General features: G+C 41.3%; 1 protein-coding gene across 2 annotated transcripts in view; it reads left to right on the top strand.

Moving 5' to 3' along the window:
* ST3GAL3 (ST3 beta-galactoside alpha-2,3-sialyltransferase 3) overlaps positions 1-27,125 on the top strand; it is a 202,244-nt gene that overhangs the window by 59,467 nt on the left and 115,652 nt on the right. For both annotated transcript variants that reach the window (XM_047872067.1, XM_047872068.1), the window contains exon 3: positions 25,051-25,098. In XM_047872067.1, coding sequence (XP_047728023.1) covers positions 25,051-25,098 — 48 coding nt within the window. The remainder of the gene's footprint in view (positions 1-25,050; positions 25,099-27,125) is intronic.

Below are 27,125 nucleotides of genomic sequence, written 5' to 3'. Positions count from 1 at the left end.
TAAGGCTCCTCCATGTCTTTTCATGACTTGATAGTTTATTTCTTTTTGGCACTTAATAATATTTCATTGTCTGGATCTGCCACAGTTGATTTCTCCATTCAACTATTAAAGGACATTGCGATTGCTTCCAAGTTTTGGCAATTACGAATACAGCGGCTATAAACATCTGTATGAAGGTTTTTTTGTGGACATAAAATTTCAGTCCCTTTGGATAAATACCACATACGTTGTTGCATTGTATAGTAGAGTGTGTTTAGTTTTGTGAGAAGCAGCCCCACAGTGTTCCGAAATGGCCGTACCATTTTGCACGCCTACCGGCAATGAACGAGAACCGCTGTCACTCTACATCCTTGTCAGTTTTCGGTGTTGTCAGTGTTCTGCATTTTGGCCATTCTAATATGTGTAGTGGTATGTCATTGTTATTTTAAAATTTGTATTTCTCTGTTGACATATGATGTAGAACATCTTCTTTTCTTTTTTTGAAGTGTTTATTTTATTTTATTTATTTTAATTAGGCTCCACACCCATTATGGGGCTTGAACTCACAACCCTGAGATCAAGGGTCACATGCTCTACCAACTGAGCCAGCCAGGTGCCCTGTGGAACATCTTTTTATGTTTGTTTGTTTGTTTTAAGTTTATTTCCTTTTTGAGAGAGAGAGAAAAAAAGAGAAACTGCACACATGCTAGTGGGGGAGGGACAGAGAGAGAGGGGAACAGAGGATCTGAAGTGGGCTCTGTGCTGACAGCAGAGAGCCCGATACAGGGCTTGAACTCATGAACCATGAGATCATGACCTAAGCTGAAGAGAAGATGGATGCTTAACCGACTGAGCCACCCAGGCGCCCCTCTTTTTATATGTGTATTTGCCATCAGTATATCTTGTTTGATGAAGAGTCTGTTGACATCTTTGGCCCATTTTTTTAATTGGGTAGTCTGTGTTCTTATTGTTGAGTTTTAAGAGTTCTTTGTATATTTTGGATAAACGTCCTTTATCAGATATGCCTTTATAATTATTTTCTCCCAAACTGTGCTTGTCTTTTCATTCTCTTTACAGAGCAGTTTTTCATTTTAATGAGGTCTGGCATAACAGCTCTTTCTTTCCTGAATCCCATCTTTGGTGGCGTATCTAAAAAGTCACAGCCAGGGGCGCTTGGGTGGCTCAGTTGGTTGAGCGTCCGACTTCGGCTCAGGTCATGATCTCGCAGTCTGTGGGTTCGAGCCCCGCGTCGGGCTCTGTGCTGACAGCTCAGAGCCTGGAGCCTGTTTCAGATTCTGTGTCTCCTTCTTTCTCTGACCCTCCCCTGTTCATGCTCTCTCTCTGTCTCAAAAATAAATAAATGTTAAAAAAAAATTTTTTTTTAAAGTCACAGCCAAACCCAAGGTCATCTAGATTTTTTCTCAATGTTCTAACAATTTTATAGTTTTCTGTTTTATACATAGGTCTGTGATCCGTTTTGAGTTTTTTGAAAGGTCTCTACTTAGGTTCACTTTTTTGCATGTGGGCGTCCAGTACCAACTTGTTGAAGGGGCTGTGTCTGCTGTATTATATTGCCTTTGCTCCTTTGTCCGAGATCAGTTGACTCTATTTATGTGGGTCTATTTCTGGGCTCTCTATGCTGTTCCATTGATCTGTTTGTCTTTTGCCAATATCACACTGTCTTGATTACTATAGTGTTATAGTAAGTGTTGAAGTTAGGTAATGCCGGTCTCCCACCTTTGTTCTTCTTCTATGAATGTTTGTTTATTTTTGAAAGAGAGAGAGAGAGAGAGAGACAGTGTGTGAGCGGGGGAGGGGCAGAGAGAGAGGGAGACACAGAATCCAAAGCAGGTTCCAGGCTCCGAGCTGTCAGCACAGAGCCTGATGTGGGACTTGAACTTTGTGAACCATGAGATCATGACCTGAGCCGAACTCAGGTGGCTGCTCAACCTACTGAGCCACCCACGCATCCCTGTTCTTCTGTAGTATTGTGTTGCCCATTCTGGGTCTTTTACCTCTCCCTATAAACTTTAGAACCCATTTGTCAGTATTCATAAAACAACTTGCTGGGATTTTGATTGGGATTGCCTTGAATCTATAGCTCAAGTTTGGAAGAACTGACATCTTGGAAATATTTAGTCTTCTTATGGAATATGAGATATCTCTTCATTTATTTAGTTTTTCTTTGATTTCAGTCATCAGAGTTTTATAGTTTTCCTAATATAGATCTTGTATTTTGTTAGATTTAAATGTAAGTATTTCATTTTGGGATGTACTAATGTAAATGGTATTGTTTTAAATTTTAAATTTCATTTCTTCGGTGCTAGTTTATAGGAGTGATTGGCGTTTATATATTAACCTTGTATCTTGCACACTTGGTATAATTGCATATTAGTTCCAGGAGTTTTTTGCCAACTCTTCCAGATTTTCTGCATAGACAGTCATGTCATCTGTGAACAAAGACAGTTTTGTGTCTTCCCTCCCTATCCATATACCTTATTTCCTGTTCTTTTCTCATTGCATTAGCTCAGACTTGCTGTACAGTGTTAAAAAGGAGTGGTGAGTGGGGACATCCTTGCCTCGTTCCTTATCTTACTGGGAAAACTTCTAGTTTCTCACCATTAAGTGGTATTAACAATAGTTTTTTTGTAGATATTCTTTATCAAGTTGAGAAAGTTCTGCTCTTTCCTTAGTTTACTGAGAGTTTTTATCATGATTGTTAGATTTGTCAGATGCTTTTCCTGCATCTCTTGATATGATCATTTGCTTTTTCTTCGTTAACCTGTTGATATTAGTATATTACATTAATTGATTTTCAAATGGCGAATCAGCCTTGCATCCCTGGGGTAAATCTCACTTGGTTGTGGTATATAATTTTTAACACATTTCTGGATTCAGTTTGCTAATATTTTCTTGAGGATTTTTACATCTGTGTTCATGAGAGATATTAGTCTGTAGTTTTCTTTTCCTGTAATGTCTTTGTCCTATTTTGGTATTAGGGCAATGCCAGCCTTTTAGAACGAGTGAAGAAGCATTCCCTCTGCTTCTATCTTCTGGAAGATAGAGTACAGAATTGGTTTAATGTCTTTCTTAAATGATGGGTGGAATTCACCGGTGAATTCATCTGGGCCTCGTGCCTTCTATTTTGGAAGGTTATTAATTATTGGTTTACTTTCTTTTTTTTTTTTATTTTTTTTTCAACGTTTATTTATTTTTGGGACAGAGAGAGACAGAGCACGAACGGGGGAGGGGCAGAGAGAGAGGGAGACACAGAATCGGAAACAGGCTCCAGGCTCTGAGCCATCAGCCCAGAGCCTGACGCGGGGCTCAAACTCACGGACCGTGAGATCGTGACCTGGCTGAAGTCGGACGCTTAACCGACTGCGCCACCCAGGCGCCCCTGGTTTACTTTCTTAAAAAAATTTTTTTAATGTTTATTTTTTATTTACTTTTGAGAGAGAGAGAGAGAGAGAGAGAGCACAAGCAGAGGAGGAGCAGAGAGAGAGAGGGAGACACAGACTCTGAAGCAGGCTCCAGGCTCTGAGCTGTCAACGCAGAGCCTGACACGGGGCTTGAACCCACAAATTGTGAGATCATGACCTGAGCTGAAGTCGAACATCCAACTGATTGAGCCACCCAGGTGCTCTTGATTTAATTTCTTTAATAGATACAGCCCTATTCAGATTGTTGATTTTTTTTTCTTGTGTGAGTTTTGACATATTGTGTCTCCAGGGAATTGGTCCATCTCATCTAGAGTGGGCCTAGAGTTGTTTATAGTATTCCTTTAGAAGTTACAGAGTTTTTGTACTTTTTCTTAAATATCTCATCTTGCATTTCTTAAAAACAAAGATATTCTCCTACATAGCCACAGTACCATTATGACATAAAGAAAATTGACTTATTAATTCTCATAGTAATTACTTAATAATTACTTAATTACTTACTAATTACCTTAATTACTTTATTATTAATTACTTAATAATTACTTAATAATTACCTTACTAATCACAAGGGGGGGAAAAGCGGTCTGAGGGTCAATACGTTGACCAGATGATCAAATTTCATATCACCAGTATGATATCTGACTAGTATGATAGCCTGCTAGTGTGATGCAGTAGTAAATACCCATCATCTACAGAGTGTTTGTGCCAAAAATGTTTAACCTGAATCTAATATTGAGGAAATAATCAGACAAATTCAACACGTGGGACATGCTACTAGCTAACTGACCTGGACTCTTGAAAAAAAAAAAGTCAGTGACACGAATGAACAAACTTGGAGGAGGTGGGCTGTTCCTAATTAAGAGAGGTTAAGGAGACAAAATAACCAAGTGCAATGGGTGTCTTTGATTGGAACCCAGATGTGAGGGGAAAAGCCATTAAAGACATTTGGAGGGCAATTGATTAAATTTTAATAGGTACTGTATGCGATGACACTGAATCCTTGTTATTATATAAAGTAGCGTTAGAAGTTGTGGTGATTCCAGTTCTAACTTGGTTTTTTTCTTTTGATATTTTTATTCTTGCTTCACTGAGCAAATAGGGCTGTATAACTTACAATGTATTTTAATAAAAATCAAAGCTGGGGCGCCTGGGTGGCGCAGTCGGTTAAGCGTCCGACTTTAGCCAGGTCACGATCTCACGGTCCATGAGTTCGAGCCCCGCGTCGGGCTCTGGGCTGATGGCTCAGAGCCTGGAGCCTGTTTCCGATTCTGTGTCTCCCTCTCTCTCTGGCCCTCCCCCGTTCATGCTCTGTCTCTCTCTGTCCCAAAAATAAATAAAAAAAAAAAAAAAAAAAAAAATCAAAGCTGTGTTCTGTGCCATTCCCTTGTGGAGAGTTTTGCAGTGAATGCTTCCAGAAGATTGCACCTTGCTGTACGTGCAGGTATGTGGGCCCCTGAGTGGCAGATTCAGGACCTTTGCATTGCAGACCGTGAACTGGAGTTTTTAGGTTAGGGGCCAGAGACAGGACTAGAGTAGTAAAGCCCCGGTGAAGTATGGGAAAGTCCTGCATGAAGGCATACATGATTCATCTCTCTGAGGGAGGGGGAGCCGAGCATCCTGTGGATATTCTAAAATACAGACTTCTAAAAAGCTGTAGTGACTCTACACAGTTTTTGGCCCTTTCTTTTAGGATTTTTGTTTCCTAGGTTACCTGGTTTCCAGATCCCTTTCCACATCATTTCTTCATTGATTTTTAAATTCAATAGGTATTTATCGAGTGTCTGCTGTGTGTCAGGTACTGTGTTAAGTGAAGAGTATTGTGAATAAGGCAGTACGTGTCACCTGGAGCTTTTTAAAAGTCTATATGGGAAACCAGCATTGAACACAAGTAAATACTCAGTTGATCTGTGGTAAGCCCTCCATGGAGAGAGGTAGAGGGGCTCTGACAGGGAATAACGGGAAGACTGTCCCAACTTGCATGTTACCTCAGAGGATAGTTCTAAAGATGTTTGCCCTTCCATCTCTGGCCTCTGCCTCTGGTACACCCAGTCCCTGTCTGCCTGATTCCTTTACCTTCTCTTCCCCAGTTTCAGAGCAAGAACTGGCTAACTTATTCTTCAAGTACTTTGGATATCGATTTACAAAGATCATTCGTCACCTTGCTGAATAAGACACATTCTTCTTTATTATCAGAATCTGCCCATTTTTCAAGAGAAGCTAGAAATGCAAATGTTTATGTGAAATCTCCTGACTTATAAATGTTACCAAATTCAAAAATGGTCATCCACTTTGTGGGCTAAATAGAACACAGCTGAGAGCCTCCAGTTTGCAATATCTGCTTGAGGGGACGGAAGTTCAGGTATAGGAGAATTCTAAGTCAAAAGATTAGGCAAAATTCCCTTCTTGTCTAGTTCTTAAAAAAAAAAAATAAAATAAAAAGGTTACTAAACAAGAAGTTCAGAATACTAAGGACAGAAACTGAAAGAGGGCTTTCAAAGCCAGCTCCTTTTAATTTTCTCCTCAGTATAATAAGTAATAAATAATGATTACCTTTACTGCTTTCTTAGCCCACTGCTGATGGGATTTCTTTGAGGCTTTCATTAAAGAAAAAAAAAAAAAAAAATCCAAACAGTCCGGTTCCCTCTGTTCAGAGGAACAGAGATTTGCCCATGGTCAGCCTCCATGACAATAGGGGTCCATGTTTCCCTAGAGTGAACATGACATACCTTCCACTCTCCTTCCCCCCTTTTTAGATAATAGCTTTCTTAAAATATAATTTACATCCCATACAACTCACCCATTGAAAGTATAGCATTAAATGTTTTTTAGTGTATTCACAGAGTATTCACACATCACCACAGTTAATTTTCGAACATTTTCATTATTTTAGAAAGAAACTCTGTACCCTCTTGCAGTCATGCTCCATTTCTCGCCAACCACCACTAGCCCTAGGCAGCCACTAATCTGCTTTCTATCAGGATAGATTTGTCTATTTGGGGCATTTCATATAAATGGAATCATACAGTATGTGGTCTTTTGTGACTGGCTTTCACTTTGCATAATGTTTCAAGGTTCGTCCATGTTGAAGCATGTAACAATACTTCATTCCTTTTTATGGTGAAATGATATTCCATTATATGGTTATTCCACATTTGGTGTATCCATTTATCAGTCGATGGGCATTTAGGATGCTTCTACTTTTTGGCTATTAATGAACAAGACTGGTGTAAACATTCATGTTTAAGTTTTTGTGTGGACAGAAAATTCTCTTGGGTATGTATATACCTCTCAGTAGAATTGCTGAGTCCTACAGTAACTCTGTATTTAACCTACTGAGGGGGTGCCTGTCTGGCTCAGTTGGTAGAGCATGTGACTCTTGATCTCAGGGTCTCTTGATCTCAGGGTCGTGAATTGAGCCCCACATTGGGTGTAGAGACTGCTTAAATAAATAAATTAAAACTTTTAAAAAAAGCCTACTGAGGAAATCCCAGACTCTTTTCCAAATCTGCTTCACCATTTTATATTCTCACCGGTGATATATTCCATTTCTCCACCTGCCATCCACTCTTAATATTTTAGATGAATGACAGTGGTGACAACCAGTTACAACTTTTCATTTCTCAGCTGGGGTATTGAGCGATGCATATCCTCCTTTTTAAAAAAATAGTTTATTTAGGGGCACCTGGGTGGCTCAGTTGGTCGGGTGACTGACTCTTGATTTCCGTTCAGGTCATGATCTTGCCGCTTTGAGCGCTGCTCAGGCTCCACGCTAACAGTGTGGAGCCTGCTTGGGATTCTCTCTCCCTTTCTCTCTGCCCTTCCCTGGCCCCCTCTCTCTCTCTCTCTCTCAAGGTAAATAAGTAAACTTAAAAAAATGAAATAGTTTATTATTATTTTTAGTAATCTCCACACCCAACGTGGAACTCAAACTCATGACCTCTAAATCAAGAGTCACATGCACTTCCCACTGAGCCAGCCAGGCGCCCCTATTCTCCTGTATTTATTTATTTAATAATTTTTTAAAGTTTATTTATTTTGAGAGAGAGAGAAAGAGGATGAGCAGGGGAGGGGCAGAGAGAGAGAGAATCCCAAAGAGGCCCCGCCCTGTCAGTGCCAATGTGGGGCTCAAGCTGCAAGATCATGACCTGAGCTGAAACCAAGGGTTGGACACTTAACCGACTGAACCACCCAGGCACCCTTGTTAATTTTTATTTATTTTTTTTTCATTTTTTATTTTATTTTATTTATTATTTATTTATGTGTTTATTTATTTAAATTTAAATCCAAGTTAGTTAACATGTAGTACAATAATGATTTCAGGAATAGAATTTAGTGATTCATCACTTACATGTAATACCCAGTGCTCATCCCAACAAATGCCCTCCTGAATGTCCATCACCCTTTTAGCCCATCCCCCCACTCACCTCCCTGTCATCAACCCTCAGTTTGTTAGCTGTAGTTAAGAGTCTCTTATGGTTTGTCTCCCTCTCTGTTATCTTATTTTTCCTTTCCTCCCCCTATGTTCATCTGTTGTGTTTCTTAAATTCCACATGTGAATAAAATTATAGATTTGTCTTTCTGACTGACTTATTTAAGTTGGCATAATATACTCTATTTCCATCCACATTGTTGCAAATGGCAAGATTTCATTCTTTTTGATTGCCGAGTAATACTCCGTTGTATATATATATATATATATACCACATCTTCTTTATCCATGCATCCATCGATGGACATTTGGGCTCTCACCATACTTTGGCTATTGTTGATAGCGCTGCTTATAAACATTGGGGTGCATGTGCCCCTATAAAAAATCAGCATTTTTGTATCCTTTGGATAAATACCTAGTAATGCAATTGCTGGGTCGTAGGGTAGTTCTATTTTTAATTTTTGAGGATCCTCCATACTGTTTTCCAGAGTGGCTGCACCAGTTTGCATTCCCACCAGCAGTGCAAAAGAGATCCTCTTTCTCCGCATGTTGAGTAAGAAGTTGCTGCGGCCAAGATCAAAGAGGTTTTGCCTGCTTTCTCCTCGAGGATTTTGATGGCTTCCTGTCTTATATTTAGGTCTTTCATCCATTTTGAGTTTATGTTTGTGTATGGGGTAAGAAAGTGGTCCAGGTTCATTCTGCATGTCGCTGTCCAGTTTTCCCAGCACCACTTGCTGAAGAGACTGTCTTTTAATCCATTGGGTATTCTTTCTTGCTTTGTCAGAGATTAGTTGGCCATATGTTTGTGGGTCCATTTCTGTGATTTCTAAAATTACATTGGATTTTAAAGCAAATCCCAGACATTGTGTCATTTTACCCCTACATATTCCAGTATATATATTTCTTTTTTTTTTTTTTTTTTTTTTTTTTTTGATAATTTATTTTATTTTATTTTATTTTTTTTTTTATTTTTTTATGAAATTTATTGACAACTTGGTTTCCATACAACACCCAGTGCTCATCCCAAAAGGTGCCCTCCTCAGTACCCATCACCCACCCTCCCCTCCCTCCCACCCTCCCCTCCCTCCCACCCTCCATCAACCCTCAGTTCTCGGTTTTTAACAGTCTCTTATGCTTTGGCTCTCTCCCACTCTAACCTCTTTTTTTTTTTTTTTCCTTCCCCTCCCCCATGGGTTCCTGGTAAGTTTCTCAGGATCCACATAAGAGTGAAACCATATGGTATCTGTCTTTCTCTGTATGGCTCCAGTATATATATTTCTAAGGTAAGAACTTTTAGAAGTGTAGCCATGATGTTACTATCTCACACTAACTATAATTCCTGAATATCTTCTAATACCTAATCCATACTCAAACGTCTGTAATTATCTTAAATATGCCTTTTCATAGTTTTTTTTTTTTTAAGTAGGCTCTACACCCAATGTAGGGCTTGAACTCACGACCCTGAGGTCAAGAGTCTCATGCTGTACCGACTTGAGCCAGCCAGGCACTCCAGGTGTTTTTTGTTGTTGTTGTTGTTGTTGTTGTTGTTGTTGTATTGGGGACCAGGTTGTTTTCACCTGGGTCCAGATCAGTTCCACATATTTGGTTGTTTTATTTTTTATCCTAAACTAATTATTTTTGATAAAAATTTATTTATTTGTTTATTTATTTATTTATAGAAATATTTATTTTTAATTTTTTTAAAAATTTACATCCAAGTTAGCATATAGTGCAACAGTGATTTCAGGAGTAGATTCCTTAGTGCCCCTTAGCCATTTAGCCCATCCCCCCTCCCACAACCCTTCCAGTAACCCTCTGTTTGTTCTCCATACTTAAAGAGTCTCTTATGTTTTGTCCCCCTCCCTGTTTTTATATTATTTTTGCTTCCCTTCCTTATGTTCATCTGTTCTGTGTCTTAAAGTCCTCATATGAGTGAAGTCATATGATATTTGTCTTTCTCTGACTAATTTCACTTAGCGTAATACCCTCCATTTCCATCTACGTAGTTGCAAATGGCAAGATTTCATTCTTTTTGATTGCTGAGTAATACTCCATTGTGTGTGTATATATATATATATATATATATATATATATATATATATATATACCACATCTTCTTTATCCATTCATCCATCAATGGAAATTTGGGCTCTTTCCATACTTTTGCTGTTTTTGATAGTGCTGCTATAAACATGGGGGTGCATGTATCCCTTTGAAACAGCACGCCTGTATCCTTTGGATAAATACCTAGTAGTGCAATTGCTGGGTCGTAGGGTAGTTCTATTTTCAATTTTTTAAGGAACCTCCATACTGTTTCCAGAGTGGCTGCACCTGTTTGCATTCCCACCAGCAGTGCAAAAGAGATCCTCTTTCTCCATCTCCACATCCTCGCCAACATCTGTTGATTTCTGAGTTGTTAATGTTAGTCTTTATGACAGGTGTAAAGTGGTATCTCATGGTGGTTTTGATTTGTATTTCCCTGATGGTGAGTGATGTTGAGTATCTTTTCATGTGTCGGTTGGCCATCTGGATGTCTTCTTTAGAGAAGTGTCTATTCATGTCTTTTGCCCATTTCTTCACTGGATTATTTGCTTTTTGGGCGTTGAGTTTGAGAAGTTCTTTATAAATTTTGGATACTAACCCTTTATTGGATATGTCATTTGCAAATATCTTCTCCCATTCTGTTGGTTGCCTTTTAGTTTTGCTGATTGTTTCTTTGATATGCAGAAGCTTTTTTATCTTGATGAGGTCCCAGTAGTTCATTTTTACTTTTGTTTCCCTTGCCTCTGGAGACGTGTTGAATAAGAAGTTGCTGTGGCCAAGATCAAAGAGGTTTTTGCCTGCTTTCTCCTCGAGCATTGTGATGGCTTCCTGTCTTATATTTAGGTCTTTCATCCATTTTGAGTTTATTTTAGTGTATAGGGTAAGAAAGTGGTCCAGGTTCGTTCTTCTGCATGTTGCTGTCCAGTTTTCCCAGCACCACTTGCTGAAGAGACTGTCTTTATTCCATTGGATATTCTTTCCTGCTTTGTCAGAGATTAGTTGACCATACATTTGTGGGTCCATTTCTGGGTTCTCTATTCTGTTCCATTGACCTGAGTATCTGTTTTTGTGCCATATTTATAGAAATATTTTTAATTTTTAAAAATGTTTTATTTATTTCTGAGAGAGAGAGAGAGAGCATGAGCAGGGGAAGGGTAGAGAGAGAGGGAGACACAGAATCTGAAGCAGGCTCCAGGCTCTGAACTGTCAGCACAGAGCCTGACGTGGGCCTGAATCCACAAGCCACAAGATCCTGACCTGAGCTGAAGTCACACAGTTAACTGACTGAGCCATCCAGGTGCCCCTGATAAATTATATTTAGATAAATAATCACAAAATAACATAAAGTAGTATCTAGTCAGACATTAAGTGGGATATGGTAAAATATGAGTCACCTAGGTTTCTAGTAGAGTCTTCATTGGCCCTATTGGTAGATCTATGACAAATAGCTTAGAGAACTAGATCAACTAGATTTGAAGCCCCAGTCCAGCCTCAGTAGTCCTGTAATCTTGTGCAAGCTAATTTAGTGTTTGCTCTTATTGAAGTTATACATGTGCATAGTTCAAAAAGACAATTCTACAAGACTGGTTACCAACAAACATGAACCAGAAAGAAAGCACTCCCTCATTTCCACCACTACTAGATTTCTTATCCAGGAAGCATCCAATTTCAATTCTTCCAACTAATCTGTTTGGTATTTACCTCCAAACCTGAGAGTAACACACTTATATTGCCAGTTCTTAATATCTCTACTTAGGGTATTATCTATTGGCTTTCCACAATGGAAGATGAAGATTTAGTACTCTATCACACTCACTGTTTCTCCACCACAGATATGAAGTCCATTGTCCCATTCTCCTAATATAGTTAGAATAGCATTCCATGCACATATTCTGACCATGAAAATGCTATTCATAGATAACAAGATTACTGGTTTTTTGCTGCACATTTTGTTTGCTCTAAAGCCCATTAACAGTCTTGCCTTTTGTTTTGCTTAGTTTTCTGTGTATTTATCTTTACTTCAATCCTAAACTGTTCCTTAGCTGTATGAATCTGTTCTCCGTATGTTCAAACACATTAGGTAGTGTATCAGTTCCATTGTGTTGAATAAATCTCTCTTGGAGGCTTTGATGGGCTGTGTTTTGGACTGTTGGCTGTTTATCGCTGCTGCCGAGCTATGATCTTGGAGTCAGCCTCTACCATCATCTTCTTTTGGTGTATCTTGTTTCATGGATCCCATTTTTTTTCATGTTCTTCTTTATCTAATGGGACACATCTTCTAATAATTTCCCAAGAAAGGATGCATAAGAAATAAATTTTTGAGACCTTGTCTGTTTGAAAGTGTGTGTCTTTAATCTCATACTTTATTGATAGTATGGCTGGGCATAGAATTCTTGGTTAGAAACTATTTTCCCTCAGTGTTTTAATGATGTTGCCCCACTACATTTAGGCTTTCAGTGTTCCTATTGAGGCATCTTATGCCATTCTGATTTTTTATTTGTATAAAACCTATTGTTCTTTCTGGAAATTTGAGTGTTCTGAAGTTTCATGATGCTGTACCTTGGTGTGGAGGGTTATTTTCATACTGTGCTATGCACTCAGAGGTCCCTTACACTAAAACAAAACAAAACAACCCCTCTAATTATGGAGGCGTTTTATTGAATTATTTCCTTCAATATTTTCCCCTTCCATTTTTTTTCTCTTATTTTCTCTTCCTAGAACTCCTGTATTCAGATGTCATGTCTCATAGACTGGTCTTCTAATTAAAAAAAAGCAAACCCAACTTTTCTCTCCTGTTTTCCATCTCTGTCGTTTGCTCAACATTCTGGGAGATTTCCTTAACTTATTTTTCAATCCTTCTTATTTCTGCTATCCTGTTTTTAATTTTCAAGGGTTATAATTTTCTTTTTATTCACTAAATGTACCTTTTTGAATAATTGACATCGTTTATTTGTTTTATAAATAAAATGTTTTCTCTCTGAGGATTTTAATGATTTTTCCCCCTAAGTTTTCATCTCCATGTGCATTTTCTGTTTTTCCACACTGTGTTTATTTTTCAATTGTTTTGGTCTCTGTGTTTACATTGGATACTTTCTCCTAATGTCTCATGATCTCAGCCCATACTTAAGAGTGTGGTGTCTTGTTTTTAGTATTGTTTGCTCTCCCACTTCCTGTGGTACCCAGTGCCCTCAGCAACTGAGCCTTTGGGGAGTTCTGTGGGGTATTTCAGGTTATATGCCAGCTTTCCCCACTACTAGTATAGGATTCAGCTTTTTGGGGTTTGCTGAGTTAGTTCTGTCTGTTTACCTGCTTTCCAGCTTCAAAACCTTTATTGCTGGTGTCTCTTCTTCTGTTTTCTTTGTCTTTGTGTATGTCTGCTTTTTTTTTTTTAATTTTTAAATGTTGATTTGTCTTTGAGAGAGAGACAGAGAGAGAGCAAGCGGGGGAGGGCAGAGAAAGCGAAGACACAGAATCTGAAGCAGGCTCCAGGCTGCGAGTTGTCAGCACAGAGCCTGATGCGGGGCTCGAACCCATGAACCACGAGATCATGACCGGAACCAAAGTTGGACGCTTAATCGACTGAGCCACCCAGGTGCCCCTGTGTACTTCTGCTTTACAACAATCTTTTATGTCACTTTGAGGGGTTTGGAAGGGAGTGGAGGGATGTGGGTACTGTAAATCAGGGTGCAGCAAACTGTAGTCTCTGTGCCACATCCAGTCCTTGAGTTTGCAGGGCACCAGGACTAAAGCTTTCCCATGCCCCTGAAGTTCCAGACCTCATCCTCCATCTCACTCAGTTGCAGCACGTGCCTAGTTGTGTTCTCGTTCCAGCTTCTTCTGTTGCACACACAGATGTCCAGCCCCCCATCCCCCACCCTCCTAGAGGCAGTGAGTAGTAGAATTCCAGCTACTGCCAGATTTTCTGGTCTCCCTGTGGGTGCTGATGCCCCAGGGGGTGTCCTGCCCTAGATCCTCAGCCAAGCACCTTTTGTTTCCTGGACGATATAGCAGTTTCTTCCTCAATTTCATGGTGACTCACTTTTTAAAAATAGTCTTTGATGTGTCAAAGCCTTTTTTTGAAAGTTTAAACAGATTGTATTGACGAGTTCCCTTTCAGTCACATGCATTTTTACCTCCTGAAAGAAACCCTAATATATTAATTAGGCCTGATTTTAGCTTCCTGAAACCACACACCCCTTACTTTCAATGCTTCAGTGCTTCTTCTAAGCTGTTCGCACTCTACCAGCATAGCCTATAAGGTGACCTATAAGGTCATCTAATGCAAGCTTAAACACCATCTCCTCCACATTCTTACTAGGTTCTCCCAGCAAAAACTCTGCCTTTTGCATCTGAACTCCTACAGCAAGTTCTCTATATTCTCCTCCTGATAGTTTGTAAACACTTCCATGTCAGGGGCAGGATCTTTTCCTGCAGCCTTTTTTTTTTTTTTAAGTTTATTTATTTATTTTGAGAGAGAGAGAGAGAAACGCCCAAGCAGGCTCTGCCCTGTCAGTGTGGAGCCCGATGTGGGGATCAAACTCATGAAACCGTGAGATCATGACCTGAGCTGAAGTCAGAAGTTTAACCGTCTAAGCCATCCAGGCGTCCCTTCCTGCTGTCTTTTGAGCTTAGGAAGGACTCAAATATGTTTGATAAATTAATGAAATAAATCTAAGGAGAAACTCCCTGAAATAAGTCTACTGTATCAACAGCCTCTACTTACAGCCGCATCTGCATTCTGATCGTTGTACAGAAATTGTTCCCACCAAGGTTGCAGATGTCTTCCCAGGGAACAATTCTGCTGTATCTTTTCATCCACTCCTTTCTTCCACCTCTTTGCCACATTTCAGCATTCCTTCTTGTAACTGGTTGTCACCTCCTCTGGCTCGCCCTGTCCCACTACTCCTGTCTCTTTAATTATTTCACTGATTTCTCTCCCATAAACCACATTAATGATTGTGTTTTATATTCTGTCTTCCGACCTCTTTCTCTGTATCTTCAGGAATCTCATTTACTCAGGTCTCGTTTGGGATCAGGGAGAAATTGAGGGACTAAGACTAGGGGTTAGAGCCCTCCCCCCAGGATCTAGGCAATGGAGAATCTACAAGAAAGAGCCGTGTGGCCATTAAAGTATTAGTGCCGCTGATAGACCAATAAAGCCCTAAAGTTGAGGCTCTTCCGTAAAGCTAGATTGGAGAACACAGCTTAGTCCTAAGGTCCGAGTGGGGCCTTTTACTTCTGAGAGTCAGACCCTGTGGGGTAAGTTGTGCTTGGAGCAGGTCCAGCCTGCTGTCAGATCCACACATTACACCCAGTCATCAGGAAGGCAAAAAAAAAAAAGAGAGAGAGAGAGAGAGTGCCCCAGGGTATTAAAGGGTGAGGACTGGAAGGTAGAGGAAGTGAACCCACTCATACTATAGATGGCTCTGCGATAGCAACAGATATGGAAAGGAGAATCTCAATTATAGGATTATAAGGTAAGCTTCAAAGGAACTGAGGAAAAGCTGAATTCTAAAGGTCTAGTGGAAAGGTGATCCATGGCACAGTCAAATGCCACAGAGAGGGCACTGGAAGAACGTTCTGGATTTAAGACCGCTCTTTAAGGCATCTTTTTGCCCTCAATGGCTGGTCTGTGGCTTTCACTCTGATCTCTGCCACCAGCGTGGGCCCCAGGACCCAGCATCAGGTCTGGCCCATGGCCTCCCACTCTTTGCTCTTCTTTGTCTGCTTGTGTCTCCCCAACTCTCTGTACTTCCCAGTTCAAGTCTCCCAAAGGCAGACTCCATCTGCCTCATAGATGGATGATGATTGGTCTTTGGATTGGCTGCCCCTGGGTCAGGTACCCACTGTGGTCCAGCCGTCGGTGGCCAGAGGAGGGGCAGGGTTGTGCAGTTTAGATGAAGGCCATTCACAATCAGGCAGCAGTCACCCCATCTGTTTGCCCCAAGCCCCAAATGTAGATATAATCCACCTCCTTCCTCATCTCTCACTCTTGTCCCACCAGTCACTCGTCCTGTAAAGTTTTCCTTTTGTTCAATATTTAGCATCCATCCTTTTTTCTCTTCCTGTTGCCCCTGCCTTGGTTCAGGCTGCCATGTCCTCTCTGGAAAGAGCGTTCTCCCCATTACCGATCTCCCTGCCTTCAGTCTCTCTGCCCTAAGCTGTCTTTCATTCCCTTGCCAGAATAGTCAATTTCGTTCCCACATAGCAAAGTTTATATTTAAAAAATAAATCAGATTATGTTACTCCCCTGGTTTAAGCTATTAAAACACAATGCAGACTTTTTCTGTGGCCTCCTACACAGGGCCTCCCAAGGATCTAGTTCCCGTCTTCCTCTCTGACCTCATTGCCCACCTCCTTTTATTTTCCATGGTCTGCGTTCCAACAACTGCCTTCTCCCTGTTCCTTAAATGTACTAAGATTGCTGTACTTCCTTCTCCTTTGGCCTGGAGCTCTTTTATCCCTTCATCTTTTCTTGGCTGGCTCCTGTCTTCAGGTCTCGGCCCCCGTGTCACCTCCTTAGAGAAGCCTTCCCAAAACACTTCCTCTGGCAGTGCCTGTACTTCAGTCTCGGTCACTGTCACATCACTGACTGTTCCTCATACCACTTACTCACTGTCAGAAGTTGGTTTGTTCGATCGTTTACTCCTGTTTTTTCCGGTCTCCCTGCCTAAAACATGAAAGTCTTCGAGAATAGGAACATTCTTGTTCTTGGCTTACCGTCGTATCCCTAAGTCTGATGTGTAGTAGTTATTTAATAAATATCTGTTAAATTAAGAAACAGTGAGTTATTTCCTTCATTACTCTTATTTCTATCCTGGTGTATTATACTTAGCTTTTTATCCCCAACTTTATTAAGAGCTAATTGACAAGTAACATTGTGTGAGGTCAGGGTGTATGATGTGATGGTTTGATATATATATGTATTTGTGAAAGAAGGCAAGTTGGCACGTCTGTTGGCTCACCTAGTTACCTTTGTGTGGGTGTGCCTGTGGTGAGAACATTTAAGATCTACCCTCTTAGCAAATATCAGGTGTATAGTACGATATTGATAAGTATCAAATGCTTAGCTTTGTATGTGTTAAAAAAATTTTTTTTAACGTTTATTCATTTTTGAGAGACAGAGAGAGACAGAGTGCGAGTGGGGGAGAGGCAGAGAGAGAGGGAGACACAGAATCTGAAGCAGGCTCCAGGCTCTGAGCTGTCAGCACAGAGCCCGATGTGGTGCTTGAACTCACTGACTGCGAGATCATGACCTGTGAAGTTGGACGCCCAACCAACTGAGCCACCCAGTGCCCCAGCTTTGTACGTTTTTTTTTTTTTCAACGTTTATTTATTTTTGGGACAGAGAGAGACAGAGCATGAACGGGGGAGGGGCAGAGAGAGAGGGAGACACAGAATCGGAAACAGGCTCCAGGCTCTGAGCTATCAGCTCAGAGCCCGACGCGGGGCTCGAACTCACGGACCGCGAGATCGTGACCTGGCTGAAGTCGGACGCTTAACCGACTGCGCCACCCAGGCGCCCCTGTATGTTTTTATTTTACCTGCTTGCAAGCTGTTTGAGGGGACATTTTTTTTTTTAATTATTCATTCGTGGATCTCTAGCGCTTACACATGGTAGATAGCAGAAGATACATGTTGAATCTGTACTGTGCCAGGTACTACCTGAATATAGAGCTTGTTCACATCATTTGAGCTTTGGAAGCCCCTCCAGTGCTAGAAAGACTGAGCTCCATTCTTCTTCATACTCCTTTTATCCACTTCAGAAACCAGACACAGGAAACATCTGACTACAATAAAAGATTTCCAGTAAATTCTAGGTTTCCTCATTGAACAAAGTCATACACAGCAATGCTCTGTTGTACCTGGGTCTGGAATTCTATTTGCTCACTTGTATAGTGCACCACATGGCTGCCTCTGGCCTGGGAGCCAGGAACAGCTGGAGCCTGGGCTGCTTGAAATAAAAATGACATATTTGTTAGCCTGAGAGGGAGCAGTCTGGATATTCTTGCTCTGTGTCTTACAAAAGAAACTTCTTGGGGCGCCTGGGTGGCGCAGTCGGTTAAGCGTCCGACTTCAGCCAGGTCACGATCTCGCGGTCCGTGAGTTCGAGCCCCGCGTCGGGCTCTGGGCTGATGGCTCAGAGCCTGGAGCCTGTTTCCAATTCTGTGTCTCCCTCTCTCTCTGCCCCTCCCCCGTTCATGCTCTGTCTCTCTCTGTCCCAAAAATAAAATAAACGTTGAAAAAAAATAAAAAAAAAAAATAAAAAAATAAAAAACAAAAGAAACTTCTTGATTTGTTGAATACCGAGTTTTCCCCTTTAGCTGCCACAGTGTAGTTTATGTCTGAAGTGATCCTCCATCCCTTAGAATAAACGCAAACAACAAATGACCAAACATTCTCAAGTCAGTGCCTTTCATGTTCAAAGCAAAATCCACGAAAACTCACACAAAACATGAATATGTCACTAACTTCCTCCTGCAATTTCTGCCCTGTTACTTGCACCTTTCACGGTACGGACATGTGGTGTTGGGAGCATTCCACCAACACTCTGACTTTTTCTTTCCAGGGAGTCTCTCCTCTGCTCACTGCTTACTCTTTGCGTGCCCTGATCATACTTTATTTTTGTTTTAGGTTCCAGTGAACTTGCCTGTCTTCCTTGGCTGCAAGGCAGAGACTGTCTCTTACTCGGCTCCCTGTCCTAGTATCTAGCACTGGGCCTGGCACATAATAGGCATTTGATACTATTTGTGGGGGAGGGGAGAGGGAAGAAAAAAAAGTCCAGTCTATTTAGGAATTGTTGTAGTTGAGCTAGGAATTGATGTCACGGAGATAATATTTAAACGGCATAAAATACAAGGATGACCTCAGTAACTACAGGGAAGAGCTGAACAGCTTTTGGGCATGCACAGAAAAATGAAGGCAGTCAGGAACCTTCCATCATTTTGCTTTGGTACCAGTGAATTAGAGGTTAAAATCCTACAGCTGGAGTAGAGTTCTTTTTTTTTTTTTTAGTTTTTTTTTTTTATTCTGATGATATAAGGAATACATGTTCACTGTAGAAATTTTGCAAAAGCGCAGAGAAAAACCATCACCTGTAATTCTTTCACCCAGAGGCAGCCACTGTTAACATTTTGTCTCGTTTCTTTTAAGGCTCAGTTATCATCTTTTACTTAACTCCTAAGCCCTTTGTCTTTGTTTAGATCGAAAAGTTTAAAAGAGATTATTTCAAGTCTGCTTGTGAGTACAAAGAAGGTAAATTGCAATTGGAAAAGTACTTGTCAACTGCAATAAAAATTTCAGATGCTGTTTTTATTGTTGGTCGTGTGGGCAGTTAGCGCCTCAGGAAGCTGGGCCTAATCTTCTCCAGGTGACTGCAGCCTCTAACCTAGGAAGCTCCCTGCCACTTTTCTTATTCTGATTTGTGCACATGTTTTTATCTTCCTGGGAGGAGGCCACACTTGAACCCCCAAAGCTTCACTGTCCGGGTACAGTTAGGTCGACTTGAGTCGAATGAGAATCTGTATGCAGAATGGATTCCCTCCCCGCTGCCCTGTCCTCCCAGCTTGTGAAATACCACTTAGATAACATCACCTTTGGAAGCAAGCAAGGACATTTACCAGTTTATTCCTTTGTTTAAGAAGCATCTTGACCACTTTCTGTGTGTCAGTTACTGAGCTAGGCATCACAGCCTCAAAATGAATAAATATTCCTTGTCCTCAGGGAACTTGAAATGTTTAATAAGAGAAAAAGAAAAAAAAAAGAAGAGAAAAAGAGAGGTAACCAGGGATTACAATAAATGACAATAACAGTACAGTCTTGGCCTAAAGGAGAGGATGAGCAGAACTGACCAGAGAAGGCGTCAAGAAGTGGGGATGACTGAGTTGGATCTTAATGAAAAAGTGGGAGGTTTTTGCATGCAAACAGGCAGTGAGCACAGTGTGTCTGATGTGTGAAGAAAAGACGGTGTATGCCTCTGGGGAAATGGAGGTAGTTTGCCATATCTGGAACATAAGATATATTAAAAATGGCAAATGAGAGAAAATGAAGGAATGTTAGAGCTTGGACTTTATCTTCCAGACCGTGAGAACCCTCTGAAGGATTTTTTTTTTTTTTTTTGATTTTGTTTTTTTTGTCTTTTCTTTTTTTTTTTTTAATTTTATTTTTTTAATTTACATCCAAATTAGCATATAGTGCAACAATGATTTCAGGAGTAGATCCCTTAATGCCCTTTACTCATTTAGCCCATCCCCCCTCCCACACCCCCTCCAGTAACCCTCTGTTTGTTCTCCATATTCATGAGTCTCTTCTGTTTTAACCCCCTTCCTGTTTTTATATTGTTTCTCTTCCCTTATGTTCATCTATTTTGTCTCTTAGAGACCTCATATGAGAGAAGTCATATGATATTTGTCTTTCTCTGACTAATTTCACTTAGCATAATACCCTCCAGTTCCATCCATGTAGTTGCAAATGGCAAGATTTCATTCTTTTTGACTGCTGAGTATTACTCCATTGTATATATATATACCACATCTTCTTTATGCATTCATCCATCAATGGACATTTGGGCTCTTTCCATACTTTTGCTGTTTTTGATAGTGCTGCTATAAACATGGGGGTGCATGTATCCCTTTGAAACAGCACACCTATATCCCTTGGATAAATACCTAGTAGTGCAATTGCTGGGTCATAGGGTAGTTCTATTTTTAGTTTTTTGAGCAACCTCCATACTGTTTCCAGAGTGGCTGCACCTGTTTGCATTCCCACCAGCAGTGCAAAAGAGATCCTCTTTCTCCACATCCTCGCCAACATCTGTTGATTTCTGAGTTGTTAATGTTAGTCATTATGACAGGTGTAAAGTGGTATTTCATGGTGGTTTTGATTTGTATTTCCCTGATGGTGAGTGATGTTGAGTATCTTTTCATGTGTCGGTTGGCCATCTGGATGTCTTCTTTAGAGAAGTGTCTATTCATGTCTTTTGCCCATTTCTTCACTGGATTATTTGTTTTTTGGGCGTTGAGTTTGAGAAGTTCTTTATAAATTTTGGATACTAACCCTTTATCGGATATGTCGTTTGCAAATATCTTCTCCCATTCTGTTGGTTGCCTTTTAGTTTTGCTGATTGTTTCTTTGATATGCAGAAGCTTTTTTATCTTGATGAGGTCCCAGTAGTTCATTTTTGCTTTTGTTTCCCTTGCCTCTGGAGACGTGTTGAGTAAGAAGTTGCTGTGGCCAAGATCAAAGAGGTTTTTGCCTGCTTTCTCCTCGAGCATTGTGATGGCTTCCCATCTTACATTTAGGTCTTTCATCCATTTTGAGTTTATTTTAGTGTATAGGGTAAGAAAGTGGTCCAGGTTCGTTCTTCTGCATGTCGCTGTCCAGTTTTCCCAGCACCACTTGCTGAAGAGACTGTCTTTATTCCACTGGATATTCTTTCCTGCTTTGTCAAAGATTAGTTGGCCATACGTTTGTGGGTCCATTTCTGAGTTCTCTATTCGGTTCCATTGATCTGAGTGTCTGTTCTTGTGCCAGTACCATACTGTCTTGATGATTACAGCTTTGTAATATAGCTTGAAGTCTGGGATTGTGATGCCTCCTGCTTTGGTTTTCTTTTTCAAGATTGCTTTGGCTATTCGGGGTCTTTTCTGGTTCCATACAAGTTTTAGGATTGTTTGTTCTAGCTCTGTGAAGAATGCTGGTATAATTTTGATAGGGACTGCATTGAATATGTAGATTGCTTTGGGTAGTATTGACATTTAAACAATGTTTATTCTTCCTATCCAGGAGCATGGAATCTTTTTCTATTTTTTTGTGTCTTCTTCAATTTCTTTCATAAGCTTTCTTTGGTTTTCAGTGTACAGATTTTTCACCTCTTTGGTTAGATTTATTCTTAGGTATTTTATGGTTTTTGGTCTCTGAAAGATTTTAATTAAGAGCAAAGCCACAGTGAGGCATACTGTTTAGAAAGGTCATCAGGGGTATAGGGGCACCTGGGTGGCTCAGTCAGTTGGGCATCTGGTTCTTTGTTTTGGCTTGGGTCATGGTCTTGCAGTTTGTGGGTTCAAGCCCCACTTTGGGCTCTGGGCTCATGGCTCAGAACCTGCTTGGGATTCTCTCTCCCTCTCTTCCCCTCCTGCAGTCTGTCTGTCTGTCTGTCTGTCTCTCTCTAACAAAATAAATAAATAGATAAATAGATAAATAAATAGAAAGAAAGAAAGAAAGAAAGAAAGAAAGAAAGAAAAAGAAAGAAAGAAAGAAAGAAAGAAAGAAAGAAAGAAACATCATCAGTGGTATAACGGATGATGATGGAAGTGGGCCACATCAGAGGCAGGGGTATGGTTAGGGGCTATGGAACAGTTCTAACAAAAGCAGATAGATAGATGTCCAGAAAGGGGAATTTACAGAGACAGAAAGTAAATCAGTGGTTGCCTGGGGCTGGAGGTGAGAGCAGGGCAGGACTGTAAATGGACATGAGGGATCTTTTTGGAATGATGGAAATGTCGTAAAATTGCGTGTGGTGATAGTTACATAGCTCTGCAAATTTTCTAAAAATCACTGAATTGTACATTTAAAATGAATGAATTTTATACTATGTAAATTATACCTCAGTAAAGCTTCTTTAAAAAAGAGAGGGAAAAATAAGGGGCTCTCTTCTAGAAGAGCTGTAGCACTGAGAGAAGACAGATGTGTGAAATGTTGATAAAGAAGAAGAGGTTGTAGAGGGAGACATTGATTTGATCTCATACAAGATAGGACAGTCACCTATCTGATCAGCCCGGTGTCCTAATTGTGCTTCTGCATCTTTGTGAGAAAACTTCAACCCTACCTTCTACTTGGTAGGTTTCACGGCATGTGGATCTGCCCGTAATTGGAAGCACAGAATGTCTGCCTCTGGACCCTTATCAGAAACCATATCTGTCGGCTCTCTGCCACCTTGTTCTTTGTAAACATTTGGTTTTAAAACATAATATTTATGAAGCATCTGTGATCCATTTACTTCTCTAGGTACTGTTATTCAGCAAATGGGTAAATTTTTGTTTTATTAGAGAGAGAGAGTGCATGCAAGCAGGGGAGAGGGGCAGAGGGAGAGAGAGAGAGAGAGAGAGAGAGATTGAGAGAGAGAGAGAGAGAGAGAGAGAGAGAGACCCAAGCAGGCTCCATGCTCAGCGTGGAGACCGATGCGGGGCTCAATCCCACAACTGTGGGATCATGACCCGACCTGAAATTAAGAGTAAGACGCTCAACCAACTGAGCCACGGTTGGGCCCTTCAGCAGATGGTTACTTCCCGGTGTTCTGCTGGTAATGTGCCAGGGAATAAAGCAGGTATAGTGTCTGCCCTCGTGGAGCTGATAGTCCAGCAGTGGGGACAGATGTATGTACAGTTATGATAATGATTTATCATGTGTTGGGTTTCCTTGTGCAGTAAGAGAAAATGACCTCAGCCTGAGGTCAGAGGATATGGCTGGGGTGGGGGTGTGGCTATAGACCCCGGTCCTATATACATCCAGCTGGCTTTCCCTGGTGGTGAGTGAGCCTTTTGAATATGATCCCTTTTGAGTCTGGGGTTTCTGGGGTTATCTTGGGCCTTATCTTGGTGTTCCTTGTAATAGCTTTTATTGAATTATGCATTGGCTTTATTCCATCATTTTGTATGAGCTCGCGTTGTAAGAAATAGCCATACAAGAGTCACGCTTATGTATTATAGAAATATTGTAGAAGTTACAGTCTTCAACGTCATATAGGATCCCCTTTTATTATTAGGACCCACAGGAGAAATTTCTTCCTGATGACTGTTTCATATTTGCTTTTATATTTTGGTCTTTTAGTCGCCCCGAAGCACCCTGCTGCATCACGCTTCAGGTCTCCACACAAGTATTCTCTCTACCTGGAATGCCTCATTCCAGGGGTTTGTGGGGTTTAACCCTCACTTCTCCCTCAGCTGTTAGTCCAGGTGTCACTTCTTCAGGGAAGCCTTCCCTAACCAGCCCCCAGTCCCCTTCCAAACTCGGTCTGATTCTTTTTTTTTTTTTCATTTCTTTTAATGTTCATTTATTTTTTGAGAGAGAGATACAATGCAAGCAGGGGAGGGGCAGAGAGAGAGGGAGACACAGAATCCGAAGCAGTCTCCAGGCTCTGAGCTGTCGGAGCCCGATGCGGGGCTCGAACTCACAAACTGTGAGATCATGGCCTGAGCTGAAGTCAGACGCTTAACTGACTGAGCCACCCAGGTGTCCCTCGGTCTGATTCTTAATAGAGATATTCAAAGCACTCTGTTTCACTCAGACAATTTTTAGTTGGGTGATTTGTTGTTTGGTAACTTTATTTTTTTTGTCTCTTAGACTGATGTCAGGGAGACCTGTGAGGGTAGAGACCATGCCCTTTTGTTTGTGGCTGTATCTCAAAGTCATAGCATATTGTCATGCCCAATAAATATTTGCTGACTGGTCAAATGAATGAATGTGCTGTGGGTACTAAATCTTGTGACTGTTCATTTTCTCCTTTCCTTTGGCAGTTTGGGAGCTCAGGCCTTCTTGATTCCACCTGTGGCATATGCACAGGTCCTCATGGCATGCGTTTTGTGCACTAACATTCCCCGGACTATGTAATATTTTTCCTTTCTTGACTTCTTCATTTTTTAAAAAATTCCAGTGTGTCCTGTAAATTCCTGTGGGCCATTTTAAGCCCTTCTGGGGAAGAAATAATAAACAAATTGGGTATATGAGTAGGAAAAGAAAGGGAGAAGTCAAAGGGAAATGTTAGTGCCTTTAACCAGCTGCAGAAGAGTTTTCTTTTGCATTGCTTTAATTTTATTTTCATTATAAGAAGGGGGAAAAAAAGTAAATTTGTCCCCTAGTTTTGCAGGAAATGCCTGTGAAGAATTCGAGGCCTGTCTCTGCCCTGAGACGTTCCTCCCAGTGGTGGGAGGCTAGGGGCTGGGCTTGGTAGGGCCTCCTGGCCCAGTGGATGGGTGGGCATGGGCCTGTGGAGGCTGTCCATGCAGCTGAGTTCCAATCCAGTTGATTTTCCCTCATGGGGGAGGGTTTGGGCAGAGTCAGTGGGAGCTTGTTTTTTTTTTTTTTTTTTTTTTTTTTTTTTTTTTTGTCTTTTTAACTCTAGCAAGGAGAAAGAAATGAACTTGTCCTCTTGTGTTGCAGATTCAGTGGTTCTTTCCTTTGACTCCGCTGGACAAACACTAGGCGCAGGTACCAATCTTCCCCCCTCTGTCCTTTCTGCACTCAGCACTTGGCCACATTTGAAGTGGAGCCTGGTGAGGTGGGGGATGGGGGGGTCTCTGGGAAGGGCAGTGGGACATCTCAGGATTGTGGGAAAGTCTTACGAAGCTTTTCTGGAGACTTGTGGTCTAAGAAGTGGGATGTAGCATCTAGAAGACTCTGCCAGTTGCTTAAAGAATTTGCAGTAGATGCTCCTTCCTCATTCAGATCCATCCAGGTCCATAGAACAGGAATCTGTTTCCTGAGCACAGATTGCGGCCTAGAGGGTGGGGCAGAGGGCATTAAGAGGCCCGGAGCTCTGGGTATGTTGAAGTAGATAGTTATCCGGCCTCTCCAGCAAAACCTTAGGCTGAGGAGAGTGTCCCGGCTTCCTGCGGACATACACTGTTGCACGTTTGCACGCACATCCCGTGTGCCCCAATACACACCTCCTCCAGGGTGTGCACTTTACTGTGTACTTGTGCCAACCCACGTGCATGTCATCATGCTGCCTCTCTTCCCTGTGTCGAAATGTGGGACTCATAGATGGACATACAAGTCACCTTTGACACCAAAGCACTCCGGCTCAGTGGAGCTTGGCGGTGAGCAGAAAGAGACGTCGTTTTGATTCTTCACCTTGGCTGACATCACGTTCGTATGGGAGCCCCAGGACGACTTTCCTTTGTGAGAAGAGCATCTCCGGGCATCAAGCCTGCATTTCTAGTTGGAGATAGTGGGCCTTGGTGGTGGGTGCTGCCTGTGAACAACAGGGAGACTTTGCTGGCCTGCCGAGGGCAGTTAATTGAAGGCGTGTAGCTGTCCTTGAATGCAGCAGATTGGTGTTTCACAGAGCAGCCCTGAGGCTTTGGCAGTTGTGGCCATGTGGGCAAGGGGAGAGGTGAGTTCAGAGACTATAATCACTGCTACCACTGCTTACTAAGGGCCTACTATGTGCCAACACTGTGGTAGGTGCTTTATACACATCGTGCAAGGTGGATAGTGTATCTTTGATTACAGATAAAAGAAACTAATGCTCCCAAAGGTGAAGTAACCTGTCCAGGACCACTCTTATCTGTCCACCTCTAGAGCTCATACTCTCTCCCTTGCTATCTTGCTCTTTCATACTTTGTATGCTTGAGGTATACTCCACTCAAATGCTGAGACAGGAGAGATCACTTTAAGATAGAGTGGACAGACAGAAAGTTCTTAAATAGACACAAAAGTTGTGTCTGCTGCTATAGGAAAAGATCGATCGCTTTTGCTGTATTAAAGTTAAGAACTTCTCATTCACCAGGAAGACACCATTAAGAGAATGAAAAGGCGATCCAGAGTGAAAAAAAGATATTTATAACATGAACAGCCAACAAAGGGTGTGTTTCCAGAAAAGAGAGCTACAGAAATCAACAGGAATAAAGAAACAACCCAGTATCAAAACAAGCAAAAGGCCTGAGTAAGCACTCCATGAAAGAGGAAATCCAAATGGCCGATAAACTTATGAAAACGTGTTCGGTTGCATCGCTGCCTAGGGAGAGGCAAATTAGGATTACCTTGAGATACCACTGCACATCCACCAAAGTAGCAAAACTTGAAAAGCTCCATATTCCAGTATTGGTGAGGATGTGGGACAGTGGAAACTCTGGGTCTCCACTGGTCAGAGGATAAATTGGTTACAATCCCTTTAGAAAAGACTGTGTAGTATCTAGCACAATTTGAATATACACATACCTCATGAGCTGGCACTTCCTCTCGTAGCTATATTCCCTACAGAGATGGATGCGTCTGTATGTACCAGGATATATGTACAAGATACATGGACAGGAATCTCTCTCATTGGCTGTAGCTAAAGGTCTGGACAGGTGCATTTAGCAGCTGTTTGAGGACTCTGAAATATAAAGAGTAGTAGGCAGATTGGGGGAAGAGACCAGAATTAAAAGCACTACCACACTGGCAGTGAATTTTTCATTTTTTCCTCTGGTATCCCATGTCCTCAATGCAAGGCCCCAAACCCAGCAGTGCCC

The sequence above is a fragment of the Prionailurus viverrinus genome, chromosome C1, assembly GCF_022837055.1.
Source record: "Prionailurus viverrinus isolate Anna chromosome C1, UM_Priviv_1.0, whole genome shotgun sequence".
NCBI lineage: Eukaryota > Metazoa > Chordata > Mammalia > Carnivora > Felidae > Prionailurus > Prionailurus viverrinus.
The sequence above is the reverse complement of the archived record's forward strand: the minus strand, read 5'-3'. Positions and strand labels throughout refer to the sequence as shown.